This window comes from Pseudorca crassidens, chromosome 11 (genome assembly GCF_039906515.1).
Source record: "Pseudorca crassidens isolate mPseCra1 chromosome 11, mPseCra1.hap1, whole genome shotgun sequence".
In the NCBI taxonomy this organism is placed as follows: Eukaryota; Metazoa; Chordata; class Mammalia; order Artiodactyla; family Delphinidae; genus Pseudorca; species Pseudorca crassidens.
This window is the reverse complement of record NC_090306.1, coordinates 89,209,910-89,231,890: the sequence shown is the minus strand read 5'-3', so window position 1 is coordinate 89,231,890 and position 21,981 is coordinate 89,209,910. Positions and strand designations below refer to the sequence as shown.

General features: G+C 37.7%; 1 protein-coding gene across 4 annotated transcripts in view; it reads left to right on the top strand.

Moving 5' to 3' along the window:
- The window catches only part of SLC41A2 (solute carrier family 41 member 2), a 132,385-nt gene that overhangs the window by 38,066 nt on the left and 72,338 nt on the right, over positions 1 to 21,981 (top strand). For all 4 annotated transcript variants that reach the window (XM_067697804.1, XM_067697803.1, XM_067697802.1 and 1 more), the window contains exons 3-4: positions 6,404 to 6,511; positions 21,112 to 21,183. In XM_067697804.1, coding sequence (XP_067553905.1) covers positions 6,404 to 6,511; positions 21,112 to 21,183 — 180 coding nt within the window. The remainder of the gene's footprint in view (positions 1 to 6,403; positions 6,512 to 21,111; positions 21,184 to 21,981) is intronic.

The window sequence follows — 21,981 nt, the reverse complement described above, 5'->3', positions numbered from 1 at the left end:
AGATCAGCTGTTAACCTTATGGGGATTCCCTTGTGTGTTATTTGTTGTTTTTCCCTTGCTGCTTTTAATATGTTTTCTTTGTATTTAATTTTTGACAGTTTGATTAATATGTGTCTTGGCGTATTTCTCCTTGGATTTATCCTGTATGGGACTCTCTGTGCTTCCTGGACTTGGTTAACTATTTCCTTTCCCATATTAGGGAAGTTTTCAACTACAATCTCTTCAAATATTTTCTCAGTCCCTTTCTTTTTCTCTTCTTCTTCTGGAACCCCTATAATTAGAATGTTGGTGCATTTAATGTTGTCCCAGAGGTCTCTGAGACTGTCTTCAGTTCTTTTCATTCTTTTTTCTTTATTCTGCTCTGCAGTAGTTATTTCCACTATTTTATCTTCCAGCTCACTTATCCGTTCTTCTGCCTCAGTTATTCTGCTATTGATCCCATCTAGAGTATTTTTAATTTCATTTATTGTGTTGTTCATCGTTGTTTGTTTCATCTTTAGTTCTTCTAGGTCCTTGTTAAATGTTTCTTGCATTTTGTCCATTCTATTTCCAAGATTTTGGATCATCTTTACTATCATTACTCTGAATTCTTTTCCAGGTAGACTGCCTATTTCCTCTTCATTCTTTAGGTCTGGTGGATTTTTAACTTGCTCCTTCATCTGCTATGTGTTTTTCTGTCTTCTCATTTTGCTTATCTTACTGTGTTTGGGGTCTCCTTTTTGCAGGCTGCAGGTTCGTAGTTCCCGTTGTTTTTGGTGTCTGTCCCCAGTGGCTAAGGTTGGTTCAGTGGGTTGTGTAGGCTTCCTGGTGGAGGGGACTAGTGCTTGTGTTCTGGTGGATGAGGCTGGATTTTGTCTTTCTGGTGGGCAGGTCCATGTCTGGTGGTATGTTTTAGGGTGTCTGTGGCCTTATTATGATTTTAGGCAGCCTCTCTGCTAACGGATTGGGTTGTGTTCTTGTCTTGCTAGTTGTTTGGCATAGGGTGTCCAGTACTGTAGCTTGCTGGTCGTTGAGTGAAGCTGGATCTTGGTGTTAAGATGGAGATCTCTGGGAGATTTTCGCCGTTTGATATTACGTGGAGCTGGGAGGTCTCTTGTGGACCAGTGTCCTGAAGTTGGCTCTCCCACCTCAGAGGCACAGCCCTGACGCCTGGCTGGAGCACCAAGAGCCTTTCATCCACACGGGTCATAATAAAAGGGAGAAAAAATAGAAGGAAAGAAAGAGAGAAAGAGAGAGAGAGAGAAGGAAACAGAAAGGAAATAAAGTTATTAAAATAAAAAATAATTATTAAGAAAAGAATTTAAAAAAAAACGGACGGACAGAACCCTAGGACAAATGGTAAAAGCAAAGCTATGCAGACAAAATCACATACAGAAGCATACATGTACACACTCACAAAAAGAGAAAAAGGGAAAAAATATATTTATCTTTGCTCCCAAAGTCCACCTCCTTAATTTGGGATGATTCGTTGTCTATTCAGGTATTCGACAGATGCAGGGTACATCAAGTTGATTGTGGAGATTTAATCCGCTGCTTCTGAGCCTACTGGGAGAAATTTCCCTTTCTCTTTGTTCGCACAGCTCCCAGGGTTTAGCTTTGGATTTGGACCCGCCTCTGCATGTAGGTTGCCTGAGGGCATCAGTTCTTCCGCTCAGACAGGACGGGGTTAAAGGAGCACCTGATTCGGAGCCTTTGGCTCACTCAGGCCGGGGGATGCGTGGCGAGCCTGCTGCGGCAGAGGCTAGCGTGATGTTGCACCAGCCTGAGGCGTGCCGTGTGTTCTCCCGGGGAAGTCGTCCCTGGATCACGGGACCCTGGCAGTGGCGGGCTGCATAGGCTCCCGGGAGGGGCGGTGTGGATAGTGACCTGTGCTCGCACACAGGTTTCTTGGTGGCTGCAGCAGCCGCCTTAGCGTCCCATGCCCGTCTCTGGTGTCCACGCTGATTCCCGCGGCTCGTGCCCGTCTCTGGAGCTCCTTGAAGCGGCGCTGTTAATCCCCTCTTCTCATGCACCAGGTAACAAAGAGGGAAGAAAAAGTCTCTTGCCTCTTCGCAGGTCCAGACCTTTTCTCTGACTCCCTCCTGGCTAGCCGTGGTGCAGTAGCCCCTTCAGGCTGTGTTCACGCTGCCAACCCCAGTCCTCTCCCTGCGCTCCGACGGAAGCCCAAGCCTCAGCTCCCAGCCCCGCCCGCCCCGGTGGGTGAGCAGACAAGTCTTTCGGGCTGGTGAGTGCCAGTCGGCACCGATCCTCTGTGCGGGAATCTCTCTGCTCTGCCCTCCGCACCCCTGTTGCTGCGCTCTCCTCCGCAGCTCCGAAGCTTCCCCTCTCCGCCCCCCGCAGTCTCCACCCGCGAAGGGACTTCCTAGTGTGTGGAAACCTTTGCTCCTTCACAGCTCCCTCCCCGAGGTGCAAGTCCCGTCCCTATTCTTTGTCTCTGTTTTTCCTTTTTTCTTTTGCCCTACCCAGGTACGTGGGGACTTTCTTGTCTTTTGGGAGGTCTGAGGTCTTCTGCCCACGTTCAGTAGGTGTTCTGTAGGAGCTATTCCACATGTAGATGTATTTCTGATGTATTTTTGGAAAGGAAAGTGATCTCCGCGTCTTACTCTTCCACCATCTTGAAGCTCCCAGAAGTCTCCTTTTCTATGTGCCCTTCCCCTATTCCCTTCTTTAGAATTTACTGGTATTATTTTTTTCTGTCTCCTTCCACTGACATTAAATGCATGTACATTGAGATATATATATATATGCGCTAATATATATGTGTGTGTGTGTGTGTGTATTCACTAAAAAACACAAGCAAAAAACATCCTATAATGCTGCTCTTCACCCTGCTCTTAATTTATCTTGGAGCTTCCTTATAGATACACACAGATTTACCAAATTCTTCTCTGGAGAGCTCTATTGTTATGTTCTATTGCAAAGGTGTATCATTGTTTTTCTACCAAGTGAGCTAATGAAGGAGATTTAAAGTACCTCAGATCTTTTGTGATTATGAACAGTGATGAAGTTGACTCATTATATGTATGTGTTTGAACTCACATTCAACTTTATTTGTAGGATAAATTCCTTGAAGTAGAGTTTTGAGTTGAAAATTATGTGCATTTTACATTTGATAGATATTGCTGAATTCCCCCAAAGAAGTTAAACCAATAGTGTAATGGAGTGCTTATTTCCTTATACTCTTACCGACAGTATTATCCAACTTTCTGAACTTTACCAATCTCACAGAAGAAAATTGATCACCTTTTAATTTGCATTTTTAAAATTATGAGTGAGGTTGGTCACTGGGTCATATGTCTAAAAGTGAATGCGTTTAGTTTTTTAAAACTCAGTTAAAATGAGAAACAAATCTTCTCCAGCTCTGGGGTATATAAGTTTTTTTTAAAATTGCATAAGCTTCTTTTACCAATTAGTTATTTTTAAACTTTTTCTGTTTATTTTTAAGTTAGGACTCTATGGATGTATTCCTCAACTTGTTTATTCTTTTTTTTAAATTTAATTTTATTTTTCTTTTTTTTTTTAAGTTTCATTTTTGTTTGTCCTTTTGGACATTAATAGATTTTTAGGTTTCGAGTACAGGACATATGTAAGCAATCCGACATTATGTTTGAGGTATGGGTGCTTACGTAAGATTCTGGGTATTGACAGACATCTAAAATTAGGTAAGATTAGAAGTTGATTTCCTGTAGGGAGGATTCTTGTGGAGAAGTTTAGCAGTGCATAATAATCTACATAGCCTCAGAGGACATGTCTGTATTGTGGCAAAATTTATAAGTAGGTGTAATTTATTTGGGGCACTGGCTGCCTCAGCATCCCCTTTCTGGACTTTTTTTTTTTTTTTTTTTTTGGCATTACCTCTTCCTGACAGGAAAATTAGCTGATAATATATCTTGGTGTTATAGCTAATAAACCCTCAATATTGTTATTTATTACTATGTACAGTCATGGTCCTGAGCACAACTGTATGAGGTAGGTACGCTTATGACCCTATTTTAGATGAATAAAGTAAAGCATAGTTTTGCTCAAGTCATACAGTAAAAGTAGTCGTATCAGAATTGCAACTCAGATATAATCTGATTCCAGAGCCCTTTTCTTTGACTAACGTGCTGTACTGTTTCTCACTATTCTCGTATTTCCCAAACTGTGTGTCTGGACACCCCAGGGTTGCTGTGGGATATGTTAAATTTTTGAGGGAAACACAGTGACATCCCTTGGACACTCTACAGACCACTGACTCGAGGTGGTTCAACATATCAGCATTAGCTCACACTCCATCTGACGTACCTCTGCAAAGCTACATTTTCAGCGGTGCTGGGAAAAAAAGCAAGTGTCACACAAAAATCAATACAGAACAAGAAATGAAGGCAGTAGTTTCCAAATTCCAAGGTTTGAGACGCTGTGCAGTGCCCAACAGATATACACATTCTGTTAGTAAGTACTTGTGGTAACATGACTTAAAAATATGATTTATTCTTTCAATTTATTTGTGTTATTTCTTCAAATGGCTACCAAATTGTTAGGAAATAAATACTTATTAAATTGTTTGGACCTAGCTACTTAGTAGGACTGTTAGATATTTCTTTTGGCCTAGGGTTGTCATGAAAACATTTCTGAGATACTACAGGTGCTGTGAGCTGAGAAAGTTTGAGAACTTCTGAAAGCCCACCTCTGCAGGTGTAGAGAGAAGAATGCAGAATTTATTGGGCATGAGGTTGGAAATCAATACGTGATAGTTCTTATTGTTATATCAATGCTAAGATGTGTTTTCATAGTAATTCTCACAGGAGCATTTGATTTGAATTGAACTTGGAAAGGGTGGTAGTAACCCAAAGGAATACATCCCAATAGATCCAAAGTGGGATGGCAGTGACTGATAGAGAAATTTGGATATTCTGGTGTTTCTAAAATTGTGTAGGTAGGTGTCTTAATATTGTGACCTAGGTAATCCCAAATTATGTCTAATGTGATAAAAACAATACCTATCTCGTAGATTTGTTGTGAAGATTAAATGATTAAACCTAGAACAGTGCCTGGCACTAACAAGCAATCAGTGAATGTTGACTGTTGTTAATATTTATTATTATTATTATCTGTTGTTATTCATCATCATCATCATCACCGTCATCTGTGGAGGATGCATATTCCAGTAGCACAGCAGAATTCTTACCTATCATAAAACATGGACAGAATTGTTTGTTAGTTTTTTGACATGTTAAGGAATCTGAGAGGCTACTGGACCCCGAGTGCTGTTTTTAGGCCCATCCTTAATTGACTTGAACCCTGGAGGGATTCCCTTGTAAAACTGTTAAACCAGGTTTTTACCAAAGACTGGTCTGATAAACATTTCCTAAAGCTTCTTTAGGCCCTAGTTCTGCGCCTATTTGGAACAGCCTCTAGGGAAACTTTGGGGACAAATTGAAATTTTCTTTCATTTATCCGATGGATTTGTCTTACTTTTCTCACCTGTCTTGGTGTTAGTGACAAGACTGTATTCTTGATATTTTTTGGCATAAATTAATATGCCTAGTCCCTAAAGTCTCCTTTGGGACAGTCACCTCTTAATAACACTTGTAAGTAGCATTTTGTGTTATTCAGTCATTTGTATGGTCTTTTCAGTTTATAAAGTACTTTAATATCTATTGTTTTCATTATTATGGTATTTCCTCATAGGCTAGACAGGGCAGGTAGTATCTTCATTTCATGGATGAAGAAACTAAGATCAGAATGGTAGGTAACTCCATCCAGGATCACACAGCCAGGTTATGACAGATCCGTGCCTAGAATAAGAAATTTTCTTATTTCCAATTTAGTACTCTTTTATGATCCTGTGCTCTGCAGCCTCTTGCCTCACACCCTAAAATGGGGAGCAGAACATGGGATGACTCAGAACTCCTGGGGTCAATTCTAGGTCCCATTTTTTGATCTTGGGAAAATCATTTTAACTTATTTGAATGCTTATTTCTTCATTTGTGAAACGAGCTAATAATATTACTGTAATATTCCTGTGGGTTGGTTGTAATTAGTGTTGGAACCAAGATTCAAATACAGGTTATCTGGTTCTTGAATCTGTGTTTTTAACCACTAGTTACACTGACTCTTGCCATCATAAAGAGATACAGTAGACTTTAAGAGTAACAGAGTTGTGTAGCAAGCTAGATGTACTATGAGATATAGTGAGTGTATCAGCTATTACTTCCAACTCTAACTGAATTTCTAAAGTAACTCTCAAGGTTTTAGAACTCTGGAGAATGGCTTAAGCTAAATGTTCACTGATTAAATGACCCGTGTAGTTATTCAAAATGTAGATGCAACATCGGTAAAAAGGCTGAGATTTTTAGAAATCTTTATTCTAAAGTGTTTTTTAAAGGGTGTCAGAAAATTCTATTTTTTTGTTTTCTTACAGCACTGGGAGGTGTTCAAAAAAGTAACAGAAGTTTTCATTTTAGTTCCTGCACTTCTTGGTCTCAAAGGGAACTTGGAAATGACATTGGCATCCAGATTATCCACCGCAGTAAGTTTTTTCCTATACGTAAACATATACTGTTTCTCTCTATTGAGGAGAACTTGCACCAGGAAAATAATTTTCTCCTCTGTCTACTGGTAAATTTCTGAACCTCAGGGCTATGCTAAGTAGTTACGCCTGTTAATCATGCCCTGAAAGCTCCCTGGGTTGTCTAATCTGGGGATTATAGGCTTTCCTTTTTCCTGAGAAGAAGTAGCATTCTTGCCTCCTTTCATTCCAGGGCGTTCTAGCAATTATCATCAGTGCTTAAAACATGGCGCAAGTCAGATATTGAGATTCTTTATGGTTCGATGGTTGGTAAATTGTTATTTAAACTTTTTGTGATTGTAAAAGTAATACATGTTTATTATACAAACTGCAGGAAAGGGAAAAAAGTATCAAGAAGAAAGTTTATAACTACCCCCAATTATTTACCTAGACATAATTACTATTAATATTTTGATATAGATCCTTGTATACTTGGGCATCTCTGCCTATGCATAGGTATATCATAATGTAGATACATACTGTATATTCTAAAAAAAAGAAGAATCATATATATTCTCTTTTATAATCTGTGATATCCATTTGTAGATACATCATGATCATCTTTCCGTATCAATAAATGTAGACCTATCTCATTATTTTTATTGGCTGTGTGTTTTTCTGTTGTATAGCTCTACCACAGTTTAATCCATCATCGTTATTGAATATATAGGTTCTTTTTAATGTTTTGCTGTTATAAACAATGTTGTAATGAATATTCTTATACATACAGTTTTACATTCTTTTCTTATTTCTTTTGGGCAAATTCTAGGGTTGTAATTACTGTACAGGAAAAAAAAAGTATACTTTTAAGGCTTTAGCCACATATTGCAGAATTGTCATCCATAAAGGTTAAACACTTTTGATAATACTGCCACCAGCAGGGTTCTGAGGTTTTTTAGTAGCCGAAAAGGACATTGTTTTTTCACTATAACATTCTTTGGGGGTTCACCATTGTGGAACCAAGTTATCATTAAAACCATGTAGCTAGTGAGGTTCACTTCAATGAGCCATCAGCCCACGGAACGTTAGCCAAAAATTAACTAAGTCATCATTACTAATTGCAGTGCTGTTAGTATATGAAGTTTGTTTCTTTCCTTAAAGAAGGTACAACAAATGAAGCTATGAACTAGGAAAAAACATTTGTGTATCTAAAGGTAACCGAGATGTGGAAGCTGAACAACCATGTTGTTGATGGGAGCCCTCTTTCACTCCTCTTCCCCTCTCCCCATTTTTCCCCAGGCAGCTGTGAGTTCCCTAAGGTTTCTTGGGTGAAGCAGATGCTTGGAAAGGAAATGCATTAAATAATGTTTTATTAACATTATTATTGGCTTGCTCAGTTAAGAGAAAATGCTACATATGCCCTATGGAAATTTCTAAGCCCTTTCCTTACATATAAAAGATCATATAGCCATACTCTGCCCAGGCAATAATGAAGTATTGGATGTTAGTGAGCTCTCATAATGTGCCAGCACTGTGCTAACTGCTTAACAAGGATGTCTCTTAACAACCCTATGAGATAAACACTATTCCTGTTTTACAGAGGAGGAACTGTGGCTTTGAACAGTTGAGTGATGAAGGGTGAATCCTGAGAGCTATTTTATGTTAGGTGGTTAGGGAAAACTTCTCTGAGAGGTGGTGTGTAAGCTGGAGCCTGAATAATAAAAGTGAGTCAGCCATATCAAAATCTTGGAAAAGACCATTCCAGGTTACATTGTATCTAATCAGTGTAATGATGTCAGTGTAATAATGTCAAATATTTATAAGTGTTCTGTACAGATTCACTTTCACAGTTGAGCCTGTGTAACTGTATGTCTGTGTAGTAAACAGAGGCCCATGTAACCGTATATCTATGTAGTTTAACATTAAACAACAAGCTTACAAATTAAAAAAAACTTCTAGGGACTTTCTTTTCCTGGTGGCGTAGTGGTTAGGAATCCACCTGCCAATGCAGGGGACACGGGTTCGAGACCTGGTCTGGAAGATCCCACATGCCGCAGAGAAACTAAGCCCATGCACCACATCTACTGAGCCTGAGCTCTAGAGCCCACGAGCCACAACTACTGAGCCCCCATGCCACAACTACTGAAGCCCGTGCACCTAGAGCCCGTGCTCCATAACAAAAAGAAGCCACCACGATGAGAAGCCCGTGCACTGCAACGAAGAGTAGCCCCCGCTCGCCACAGCTAGGGAGAAAGCCTGCATGCAGCAACAGAGACCCAATGCAGCCCAAAATAAATAATTTTTTTTTAAATCTCTATCTTTCTGCCTTGGCAAATACAGTATATCCTTTGATGATCTGGAAGTCCAAGATCAAATTTAGAATTCTTGAACTTCTTGGGTTCTATTTTGGAACATAGTGATATGGAGAGAGCCAGCCCCTGGTCTGATGCCTGCCCCCTTCCTTCTCCACCCTTGGCCCTATGTCCTGCACTTTGAAAGACCTCACACATACCTCACACCTCACGTTCATCTATACCCCCAACAAACAGCCAGCCCTGGAGCGCTCCTTGGCTTGGGCATGCACCAGTGGTGGCATGGTCTGCCTTCAGGAAGATTGGCTTCAGGAAGAGGCCATTGGGCTCTAGGCCATTTAGTCAGGGAGCTTTATGATCCCAGGTATCTGGAGTGTGGCCTAGAAGGGGATGAGACACAGGCTTCGAGTGGGCACACTGCTTGGGCCCTATGTACTCTTCATCCTAAGGAATGGGGCGTAGCTAAAGGAGGGCCAAAGTGGGGCCTTCTAAGCCATGGGTCTCAGAGCTGAAGTCCCTCTTACGGAATTAGAGAACTACCGATTCTAGATTCCAGGAGTGAAAACTTCTCTTGGCCTGAGGAAAATTATATGACATAGAAGAGATTTAGAAGCTTCCTTGTGATGTACTTCTGCAAGATATTAAAACAGGATGGAAAAGTTATATATTAAGAAGGGTTGCTTGAACAAAATAGCCGTAATATTATACTCTGAAGGTAGCAGTCACAGGACTTACTAATAACCAGTGGTTGCCTACAGAGAAAGCAGTTCTTTTATTGGAAGCTTCTTAAGTAACCAAATGGCTGTACCTTGAAGTATACAAGTATCTCTTACATGATATCTGTCCTATCATTCTACTCTTGAGACGATACTGAAATTAGTGTGAATGCAATAAAAGCTGAGATATAAATGGAAATCCACTACTTTTTGGTGTCTTGGAAGCCAGTCACATGGCTCCATTGTTACACTTTTAGATCCGAGGTTTAAATGCAAATTTTTCTCAAGTGATCATGTGAAGCAGTAAGTACATGTAAAAACATTAAAATTTTAAAATGTGTTAGGACAACACCCTTTGACTCATCTGAAAATATTTAGAAAGCATCATCATCAAGCAATATACAAAGTTTCAGTTTATGCAATTATTTCAATGAAATTGCATCATCACTATTAACCAAAATGTCAAACCTGGGAATTAAAGAGGATATAAGTCCTTTATCAATTATATTTACTTCCTAATACAATATTTAGGAAAGAAAGCCTAATAATTTGATAACACCATCATTCTCAGCAGTATCTAGACTGGCAAAAGTAGCCAAAAACATTCTTGATTGTTTAATGACTTCATTTGAAAGTGGGCATGTATATAGTATTACAAATATGAAGTATAGTGACCACAGGATCAATCTAGCAGCCCTCAGTGCTAAGAACTTATTTCTCAAAAATTTAATAATAAGATGGTAATAAGATTTTTAAAATTTGATTAAATTTCACATTTGTTCTAATCTCCTAGAAGTTCATCATATAATGGTGACATTTGGTGTCAGCTGAATATTGATTTTAACACTTGGCATCCAACTGGAATGTGTGTCTAGTATACCTCTAGCTTTTGTCTTCAAAAACAAAACAAAAACTTTTATGTAGTTTTATTAAGGTTTTCAAAGTTAGTGAAATTACATGCATGTGTTCCATCTGCCATCTTTTCCCAGTGGTCTACCCTTGCATTGTGTTTTAAGAGCTGATGGGTTACCTAGATAGAACTCAATCCAAGAGTCTTTTTGACAGGAGAGGAGAATAAAGAAGAGGTCTTGAAAAACAAGAGTGGCAACATTTAAGGGACAAGAAAGTTATTAGAATGAGAGTTAAAAGGTGGCTTTAGGTACATTTTATTAGAAAATGAACTTTGTTCTGATACATGTAGTTAGGCATACCAACACTTAAGCAACTTGATAACTTTGCCAGGAAAACTGAAATTTTGGCTAACTTACCTCGAAGAAAATATTTCTAAAAGCGACATTCTTGAGCATTACCCAACATTTGTTTAGATTCAAATAACAGATTAAACATGCCAGTCCATTTTGAAATAAGCCATGCTGTAGGGAATCTGGTTAAAAAAGAATATGCTGCAAGTTAAATTGTTTAATTTGATTACGTATTACCATTAAAGCTGAATTTAATCTTATTATTTGAACTTGATTTGTTGTGGTGCCTATATTTTATATTAGATATTTTTGTCAAATGTCTGATTATATTTATTTGTCTGTTCATATTTAAGACAGGAGAACTCCAAAGCTGATTAGAAGCTCAGCTCAGCTCACTGCAGGGTCATCTAGCTGGACCTTTCTTTGGGGAGATGGGATGGAGTCGCTATTTTCCATAGGTCAAGAATTGGGTCACTGATTATAAGATATCTGAGCCGTAAACTAAAGGAATTACTCAGTTCTCTAAGCAATTAAAACACCATAAACTAGATGAATATACCATGTTATCATGGCTTGATGCCATGAGTTACTACTTTTCCATCTACTAATTTGTTTACTTTTATTTTTTGAGGCTCTTTGAGATAAGAATGTCCCCTTTATTGCCAGGGCCAGAGACAGAACTGTTGTTGATTTGTTATATTAGTGGTTCTCAAAATGTGTCCTTCTGAACAGCGGCATCAGCAGCTTGTTAGAAGTGCAAGGTCCCAGCCCCACTCCAAGGCTACTGAATCAGAAACTCTGGGGTGTGGCTCAACATCTGTATTTTAACAATCTTTCCAGATGATTCTGATACATATCAAAGTTTGAGAACCACTGTGTCACATGAACAGCATGGAGGCCGATAGGGCTGGGACCAAGTGAGAGAGGGGGAAAATCACAGGGTGTGAGATCACCTGTGGGTCATTGTGAGGACGTGGGTCATTGTGTGAAATGGGAAGCCTTTGGAAAGTTTTGAACAGTTGAGTGATGTGATTTGATAGATATTTTTAACAGATTATTTTGACTGTTGTGTTGAGACAGAGCTATAAGAGGCCAAAGACCAAAGCAGGGAGGCAAGTTGAGAGTCTGTTGGAATAATACTGCAGTCCAGAGTTGAGGTTGGCCTGGATCAGGGTGGGGTAGTAACAGGGGATGTAGTGAGACATAGTTGAAGTCCAGAACTCATTTTCAAAGAGAGTTGTCAGAATTGGCTGATTGATTAGCTGAAATTAAAGACCAGGAGTTGTCACTTGAAATTTTCTCTGGATCTGAGAGGGGTAAAAGTAACCAAATTAGAAGATGGAAAGCTAGTAACTTGTGGCATCAAGCTAAAATGACATGGTATATTCATCTAGTTTGTGGTGTTTTAATTACTTAGAGAATTTGATCTCAAGTTTCCTAGGCAGAGTACTACCATTCTGATAGAGTGCTAGAGAATCATTGTCAGCTGTATTCCAGCTCCGATGCTCTATTTGCTATTAAAGCAATTCTGGGTTAATGACTTCTCAACAACAAAAACCCCAAAGCCTCACCTTCTCTGGCTGTTCTCTACTTGAAATTTTTATTACCCTTGACTTTGAGACCCCACACCCTCCTCACTCACCTCTTTCATGGTTTCTTCTTAGTTTACTTTTTTCTTTGCTCATCCTCTTGATTTGAGGTTTTCTTGAAGTTTCAGTACCTTTGTCTTACATGTTCTCCATCAGTAATTTCATGTCCTGGCACATTGCTGACTCTCAGATTTGTATCTCCGATCTCTTTCCTGTCCTCCGGAGCTGATTGCACCACTCTCTACCTTCAAAATTAAACTCATTATCTTCTCTCACTCTAACTGTGCTTTCTATCATTTTTGTCAGTTTATTAATGTTACCAATCACCTCCCCTCTATCTAGTTACTCTCTAGACTGTCAGTTCCACCTGTGAAATCCTCTTCCCTTTCCCTTATGCCCCACCTGCCACCACCTTAATTTAGTTGCCTATTGTCTCTAATTGGGATGCTGTAGCAGATTTCTAACTGTACTCCCTTGTGCCAGGGAGAAGGATGGATGAGTATAATTTTTTTTAAACTTAAAACAAGCACAATTTGAAAGTCAGCTCTTTCATCTATGGTCAAAAGATAATTCTCTTAAAAATTTTACAATTTTTTTTCATTTGTGAAATTAGGAGTAAAAATCATTATAGCTATAGAAGGCCAGTCTATGATTACTTTAATCTTTTTGCTCCATTAAAGTCTTTTCTCATTTTTATGACTGTCTGCAGTAGAATCATGTTATACAAGCTTATAGGATTTTAAGGAAGGCCTATAAAGATGGAGAACTTAAGACATAAGATATCAGATGCAGCCTACTTACCCAATCCTTTGAAGGTCAGTTGTATTTCAAATTTATTATTCTATGAAGCTAAAGATTAGTTGTTCACAGATAAAAAAGATATTCCAGTAAAGTATGTTTCCTGTTTTAACAAGGGAGATTTAATAATGACGAATCCAAATCAACTTTATCTCTCCCTCTTTTACTTCAGTCAAAATTTATTTCTAAAGGTATAATGATTAACTTGAATAATTTCTCCTAGATTTTTATCTTTTCAACAGTAGATATATGTTATAGTAGTATGTTATCTACTATGTTATAGTCGATATTCTTACAGATATATAACAGTAGTATATAATTGAAAAATAAACGAGGTACAGTGACTCTGTAAATTGCTGGATTTAAGATCTGTTATCTGAGGTCTAAAATTTTCTGCTTCTGAATGCTAGATAGAAAAGAGTCAGGAATGATACTCACTGTCCTAATGACAGGATTTTTTTAAAAAGTCTTTAAAACTATTTTCCAGAAGTAAATTGCCTAGCACTTTTCCACTCTAGGCAAAAGTGATTTTTGTTGCCTCAAACCTTTATTCTTTGAAATTACTTTGAAACATTCTACCTTTTTAATTCATTAATTGAAAAAATATTTTTGAGCCCTTTTTATATGCCAAGCACTACTCCGTGTGCTAGGGACTCTGCGATAAACAAACCGGAAAATGTTCCTGCCTTCATTGAGCTCACATTCCAGTGGAGGCATGTGAAGTTGGAAACACCCTCTTTCCCTAATAATTTTACATTAGACTTCCCACTCAAACTGTGAAACTTCTAAAATAAAGAAAAAAATAGAGCCCCCAATAATGATGTTAATAACTATGGCATAATTTAGGTACCATCACAGTCTCAGTATTATTTCCTAAATTTGGCATAATTCTAAATTATATGTGTTCTTGTCATATCCTGATGATTAAATACAAATGAGATTGCATATTTCTATTGTTCTTAATTTTGAGGTATGTTTCTTAAGTTATGAATACCAACCCATAGTCATAGCTTTGTGGAGTGGAACTGCTTAAGTTTAATCTAGAACTGTTTCAATCAACTAGATATTTAGCTCTCTCCCTTCTCCCTTCTTTGAAGCTTTATTGAGGTATAATTGACATACAGGAAACCACACAAATTCAGTCTTAATTTGATGAGTTTCAGTACACAGTATGTACCTGTGAAACCATCACCACAATCAAGACTGTGAACAGATGCATCACCCCTGTACATTCAGAAAGATATTAGGGTGTGTGTGTGTGTGTGTGTGTGTGTGTGTGTGTGTGTGTGCACGCGCGTGTTTTAGTATATTGTTTTATTATCAAATATTTCAAGGGTGTAAAATTCTAATAAAGTGGTTGAGTGAAACTTCCCAGAGAATAACATTTACAAAATCTGGATAATAAATTATTTGCAGGCAATGGAAGGTGATCAAAAGCAGGTAGAAACTAGAGTTTACCCTTAAAGACCATAACTACAGTGGGTAAGAGTTGCAAAGTTTGTGGCTTGTTTTGCTTGATGGAATTCCCCAATCCTTGGGTCTCATGTGGTAGAAAACCCACAGTCTTACCAGCTTGAGGTGGCAAAGGTCAGGGAGTCTGGCAAATGAAAAAAAGGAAGAAGAAGAAAAGTAGGCAGAGATGTGAGAGGGTCCCATACTTGAAAGACAAACACACTGGCTAAAACTTACGAGTTTTTGCATTTTTGACTAAGTGCCTTCTATTACTATGCCCAGCTATAGTGGCAGAAAATTGAAGTTTTGTTGGCTTGAATTATCAGATAACAGAGCTTGGAGGTGACAGAGCAGGTGGAAATTTATGGGGAAATCCCAGCAGCAGAGAACTGCAGAGAGGATGAGCCCCAAAATCTGAGTATTAATTCTCTCCAAATCTTTGGCTGACCATTAAACTACACAGGTGCAGGGGAGATCCCCAAAAGGCTGGACTAAAAGTTGGTAGCTGAAGGAACCAAGCAGAGATATGAGCTGCTCCACATTGTGGAAGAGACAACAGTTTGTAGTTTGAGTCTAGGCAAATTAACTGACTATTAGAAGGAAAATCCAGTTATCCTCAGAAGAACATAGCATTATCCAGAGTTATTATAACATATTATTACACTGTCTAGTTTTCTACTGAAATCACTAGATGTGGAAAGAAACACAAAAGTGTGATTCATATTCAGTCAATGGAAAGTGACTCAAATTGGGCCTGGATGTTGGACTTAACAAAATCTTCCAAAACAACTAGTAGAAATATGTTCAAATAACTAAAGGGAAAAAATGTTCAAAGAATTAAACAAACGTGTCTTAATGAGTGAATGTATCAGATTGGTGATAGCAGAAGAAAGAATTCATGAACTTGAAGATAGATCAATAGAAATTATTCAATATGAAAAATTCAGAGGAAAAAATTGAATAAATATAAATAAAGCCTTGGATATCTGACAATATAATGATGTTAAACATGTATGTGATATATTGGTATACTAAATATGGTAAAATTTTATTATTTGACAAAACCAGGTAGTGGGAATATAAATGTTATTTTTTAAAAGCATAAAAGCAATTACTGCTGAATGAAATTATCTTTTTAAAATTAAACTTTATTGAAGTATAATTTACATGTAATAATATATGCCCATATTAAGCGTACAGTTTGATGAGTTTTGACAAATATATTAAATGTGTAACTATCACCACAAACAAGATATAGAATATTTCCCTCACCCCAAAAAGTTCCCTTATGCTCCTTTGCTGTTAATCCCACTGCCAGGTAATCCCTCTGGTCTCAGGTAATCACTGCCCTTTCAATCACTAGTTTAGGATTTCATATAAATAGTATCATAATTTTTCTCATTCATTATTTGAATAACAGTGTTTGCCAGGTTTCTCCATTATAAAGTTACATTTTACCTCTTGATATATTACTAAATAACCTGTAGGAAGGCACTTTGAGACTGCAGACATATCCTGTTACTTAACAAACTTTAGCCAATTATCTTAGCATATATTAATGATTTTTGTCTGAATCCATTTTTACATTGAAGGCTGCTGAATTGTCATTTTCTAACTGTTATTCCTTCTACGTTTTTTACTTAGCATTCTACTAAGGAAAAGATCTCCCTGTCTTTCTTATCTCCCTCTCTTCCTCCCTCCCTCTCTCTCTCCCTCCTCTCCCTTACCTCTATCTGTCTATCTACCTATCTATCTATCTATCTATCCATCCATGCATCCATCCACCCACTCTCAGTATGGACTCAATAGACTCTTATTTTATTCAATGAGTCATAATCCATTACTGCTGTTACTCATTTTGATGCCCAGATTGTCTCAGATTTGGCTAGGGGGAAGGCCTTTCAAACTGGTTCCTGTGTTGTTTTGACAGGCCCTTATTATGTTTTGAGTACTTTGTTACTTTCTGGCATAAGATATTCCAGGCTCATCTTATACTTCCCTGTCCCAGCCCTGGAACCAGCCATTTCTCTAAGGAGCCTGCTTTTAGTGGGGAATAGTATTTAGAGATTTTAGGCTTTTTAAGCTGAGTAGTTCCTTACTACTTCTAGATTCCACATTTATGGTATTTTCTTCTATCATTTTAACTGATATTTTTAAAGGACTTTATGCTTATTTATTTTATGTAATAAAGTTTAACATCATAACTACCCAAGAAGTACCATTTTCACTAACACTAATATTTTACAGGACTGTTTGCATATTTCTAAATTTGATTTGTGGTCTTCATAAGAGAGGTCATTTAGTCAAATCTTCATACTTTGTGCAAGACTGCCAGTGTGTCCTTCTAGATAGATGAGAGTCAACCTTAAATCAACCTTAAAACTTCAGAAGAGCAGATTTTACAGCCTCTGGGGAAAACGTACCAATAACCAGTGGCTGACACTCAAGGATTATATGCATTTTATGCTCACTTCTCTAAAGGGAAACATTTTTTTCCTAAAAGCCTTGCCCCACTTTCTTCCCATTTCTTTGTTTTCCTTCTACTCCTTCCACTTTTTTTTATTCTTCCTGTTATTCTCTTCCAAATGTTTAGTGTCTTACTGGATATAGGCCATTTTTTAGCTACTCTCCAGTTCCTTATATTTTTAGAGTGGTCTTAGTTTACATTATGATTTTCATCTTAATACTCTTTTTTTTTTTTTTTTTTTTTTTTGCGGTACGCGGGCCTCTCACCGCTGTGGCCTCTCCCATTGAGGAGCACAGGCTCCGGACGCGCAGGCTCAGCGGCCATGGCTCACGGGGCCAGCCGCTCCGCGGCATGTGGGATCTTCCCGGACCGGGGCACGAACCCGTGTCCCCTGCATCGGCAGGCGGACTCTCAACCACTGCTCCACCAGGGAAGCCCCTTAATACTCTTTGAATTTTAATGTTATTTATGTTGTAGGACCTACATTTAGACAAAAAGCTGAGATTATTTCTTTTTCTAGTTGCCAGTGTTTTAATTCACCAATTAATGTTTTTAAATAAAATTTCTCATTATACCAGTACTATTTTTTCAGTGATGAAAATTTGAAAAATTCTCTAAAGAACAAAGAAGAAAATAAAAATCATCCATAGACTCATCACCCAGAAATAACAATAGTTTTTTTTTTAATATACCTATTTTTTGAGCTCAGACGTAGAGAATGGACTTGAGGACATGGGGAGGGGGAAGGGTAAGCTGGGATGAAGCAAGAGAATAGCATTGACATATATACACTACCAAATGTAAAACAGATAGCTAGTGGGAAGCAGCCGCATAGCACAGGGGGGTCAGTTCAGGTGCTTTGTGACCACCTAGAGGGGTGGGATAGGGAGGGTGGGAGGGAGGCGCAAGAGGCAAGAGATATGGGGATATATGTACATGTATAGCTGATTCACTTTGTTATACAGCAGAAACTAATGCAACATTGTAAAACAATTATACTCCAATAAAGATGTTTTAAAAAATTTAAAAATAAAGACTAATACTTCAGTGGAGACTTTCAGTGCCCTTGTTTCAAGTATTTACATATTAAATGTACATTTTCTAGTATCAGTTTTAGTAACTATATTTGTATATGTGTAACTATATTTGTGTGTATATAACAATTATAATAACACTATTTGTATTTATATTTCAAAGTCATCTCAACCCACTTTTATCTTTAGCCCCAGTAAATCTTGGGTCCTACCCGTAACTCATATACTTGAGGGTCAGACAAATAACATACACATTTATGGAGGGGAAGGGTGTAGGGATTATAAAAAGTAGAGACTGCAGACTCCACCTAAAGGCATTCAGATTCAGAAAGTTAAAACCGCTGTGTTGGCCAAACAGAGCACATCTTCAGGCTGTTCGCTATCTCAGCTCTACTCTTTCCTAAAAGACTAGTTCGTATATCTGCAGAAATAGTGGCCTGGTTTCTGATACTTTAAGATGGGTGTAATTTAAATAAATCTGGATTGCACAGAAGTCTTTATCAGATCTTGCCCTAATGTGCTTTATCACCTTCCAAGTTCTTAGTTTCTCTAGCTGAGCACCATCAGGTCAACTAATCTAATAAAAATAGATCCAACAGTGCTTCCCTGGTGGCGCAGTGGTTGAGAGTCCGCCTGCCGATGCAGGGGACACGGGTTCGTGCCCTGGTCCGGGAGGATCCCACATGCCGCGGAGCGGCTGGGCCCGTGAGCCATGGCCGCTGAGCCTGTGCGTCCGGAGCCTGTGCTCTGCAACGGGAGAGACCACAACAGTGAGAGGCCCGCGTACCGCAAAAAAAAAAAAGATCCAGCAAAGGCCTTTAGATAGAACATTCATGCTTCTCCCTTGCTACTTTGAAAAAATATAGACAGTTCACATTAATCCTAGGCTCTGGACAGTAGGGTGGGTTAGCCCGCGTCTTGGTGCAGTTTTTACAAGTTGGAGGCAACTAGGGTCAATTTTCTGTGTCTTGCCATACCCCACCCTAATGCCCATACCATAACTGTTTTTCCTAACTATGGAAATGGGTCAACATTTCTCTAGTTTTATTTTCTTTTTTAAATTCTTCTAAAAGTCTTTTCTTTGTAAAAAGTTATTGTTTGTGAATATATTCTACTTTTTAAATTTCACATCATAAATTATATTTCATAAATATGAAATATATTTTATTTCACATCATACATCAACTTGCTATTTATTATTTATCTTACACTAAAAGGATTACAGGTTCAGAGACTCCTAGACTGGAACAGACTTAGAGATTGTGACCATCATCATTTATAATACAATTAACTGAATAGTGTGAAGTTGCTCTGTCAGTTGGGTTTGGTCAGGAAAACAGAGCCATGTTATGTATTGTGGTAATAAGGAGTTTAATAGACCAATCTGGGCTTACACAAATGTGGGAGAAGTTGAAGTAGGAGGATCAGAGAAACAACCTGAAGCACTGGAGTAGGGGAAGAAAGCCATGGGTGCGTTGTAGTGAAGAGATCTGGATGCTACTGTATCTGACCAATGAGACCTTCCAAAAATAATGGCCTCTCCTTCACTTCTGCCTTTCAAATCTTAGGCAAGTTCTTCTCACTGGCAGACTGTAAGCTGAAGCTCTAGAGAAGGGGATTTTGAGGCATGTCACTGCAGGCATCACTGGTAGTGATGATAGCAAGTGAATCTGGCACAGCTGCTTACCTAATTCATGGTGCTCATTCATTCTGTCATCTTCACCTTTCTTAATCTTTTCCTAGACCATGATGAATGTGTGTCTCCATTGATCATCAAGCAGTCATGGAGTCTTGACATCTTGTACTTTTTCACAGAATCATTTTGATTGCTTCCTATACCTACAGACATCTTTCTAAAAGTTATAAAAAAAGTAATTTCTCTCATATCTATTTCTTGAACACTAAACCCGAGATAGATTCACTCTTTAAACATTGCTTGTACCTTGTTCACTAGAGCAGAGACTCAGGTTGCTAGAGCTGCAAACACAAATTTTATCAATAATTTAGACTTTCAGGCTTAGGAAGGAAATAATACAAGTAAAGACAGCAGGAATAATTATTCTGAAACACTGAGAAATCTTAATATGTGCATTTGCTTGATACTTTGAGACTACAGTCGAGAGTGAAGTTAGAGAATAGAATGTTTTCCAGATTGATACAGGAAGTGCTGATGTAGCACTTAACCTGTTGGTTTGAAGCCAGTGAACTAAACTCTAGTTTGTCCATGGTTAACTACCCATAAATAATTACCCTTATATATCTCCCACTTTACCCATTCATCTGTCTTCAGTGAACAACCATATAATGAGTAATTGAAACCTGGCTTAGTATATTTTTAATGATTATTGCTTTCCAAATGTCTGCATTAGAAAAACGTATCAGTTTGGGATATACCTTTTTTGAATCCTAAGTGGTTGAGAAGTATGATTTAGCTTACAGAGCAATTGAATATGTGAATAATAATATTATTTTTTGGAGGCTCTTCTTTGATTTAGCCAACAGATGTATACATTTTAATAGTGAAGTACATTATCAAAATTCACATGTGAACTGAATGAATTTTTTATTGATAACAATTTTAGTCATGACTCAAATATAAATTATGTACATATGAATGATTTATTTATATCTGGGTTTTTTGGTCAATAATTCTTGAAATTACATAAGTTTCATGATGTGGAATTAAACGCTAGCAGCTAAAAATTATGTAATTATTTATGTTAGGCCTCAGTAGACAAAATTTGGCATGTTAGTATGACACTTGATGTTAGTTGTAAAATAACATCAGAGGGCAGGTAGATAGTACTAACTGGCCCACTAGTTCTTATGAGCTAGTAATTAAGTTAAAAAAATTTTTTTTCTAAATGTCCCAGGCAAGCTGCGTGTGAGATGCAAGACTTGTAGGGAATTTAAAATTATATTTAACGTGCAATGTGAGCTCATCGAGTATACGAAAGGATTATTTTTGGCTTTAAGACGTCATGTGCTGTTTAAACAGAGTACAGAGCATGTGGATTATTCAGTGATACATGAAACTGTCCATCTTAACAGGTAAATATTGGGAAGATGGATTCACCCATTGAAAAGTGGAACTTAATAATTGGCAACTTGGCTTTAAAACAGGTAAGTGATACATACATTTGTTTACAGATCTTGAGCTTTACCTGTAAGAATGGAATAAATGTTAGTGCTCTTAAGTCTACCATTTAATTGTTTCAGGGGACCTAAAATAATAATTGGGTACTATGAACCAGTGATAGAATAAATGGATACCCATGGCTTCTGAAAGTTTTCTTTTCCTAGAAACTGATCAGATTCTTCTAAATATGAAAAATGTATGACATGCAAAATATAGAATAAATATATGAAATCTCTTCTACCATAAGTATATAATAGAGCCAGAATTTGAGTTAATATCTGTACAAATAAATATTTAACACTTCATGGCTTAGGTGCTGTTTTTCTACTTTGATTTTTTTAAAAGTAAATCCTCTATTTAATTAAACTCAGCTTTTTAAATATATTATGGTAAGATTTTGTTTAAGCTGAATTTTCCTTAATTTATTAATGTTATCAGTGTTAATATAAATGAGCACATTAAATTGTCAATTACATATACATGAATTATATATAGATTACCTACAGTTCTTTCTAATCTCAGGGGAATATCTCTTTCTCTCCCACTACCCTCTCCTATACCCAAGACACAAGACTGCAGCCCCCTAGCACCTGTTTAGCAAGTGCAAGCTTAGGAAATGCTCACTAATTTTAATGTTAGTTCAACTAGGACATAATGTTGAGAACATGTGGCAAACAATTTATTTCATGTAATGTTCAAAGACAAAGAAATAAAGGAAATTTTGGAATATAGGCTTTAAAAAAATATCTGTGCAACTACTTCTAAGATCACAGGGTTAGAAA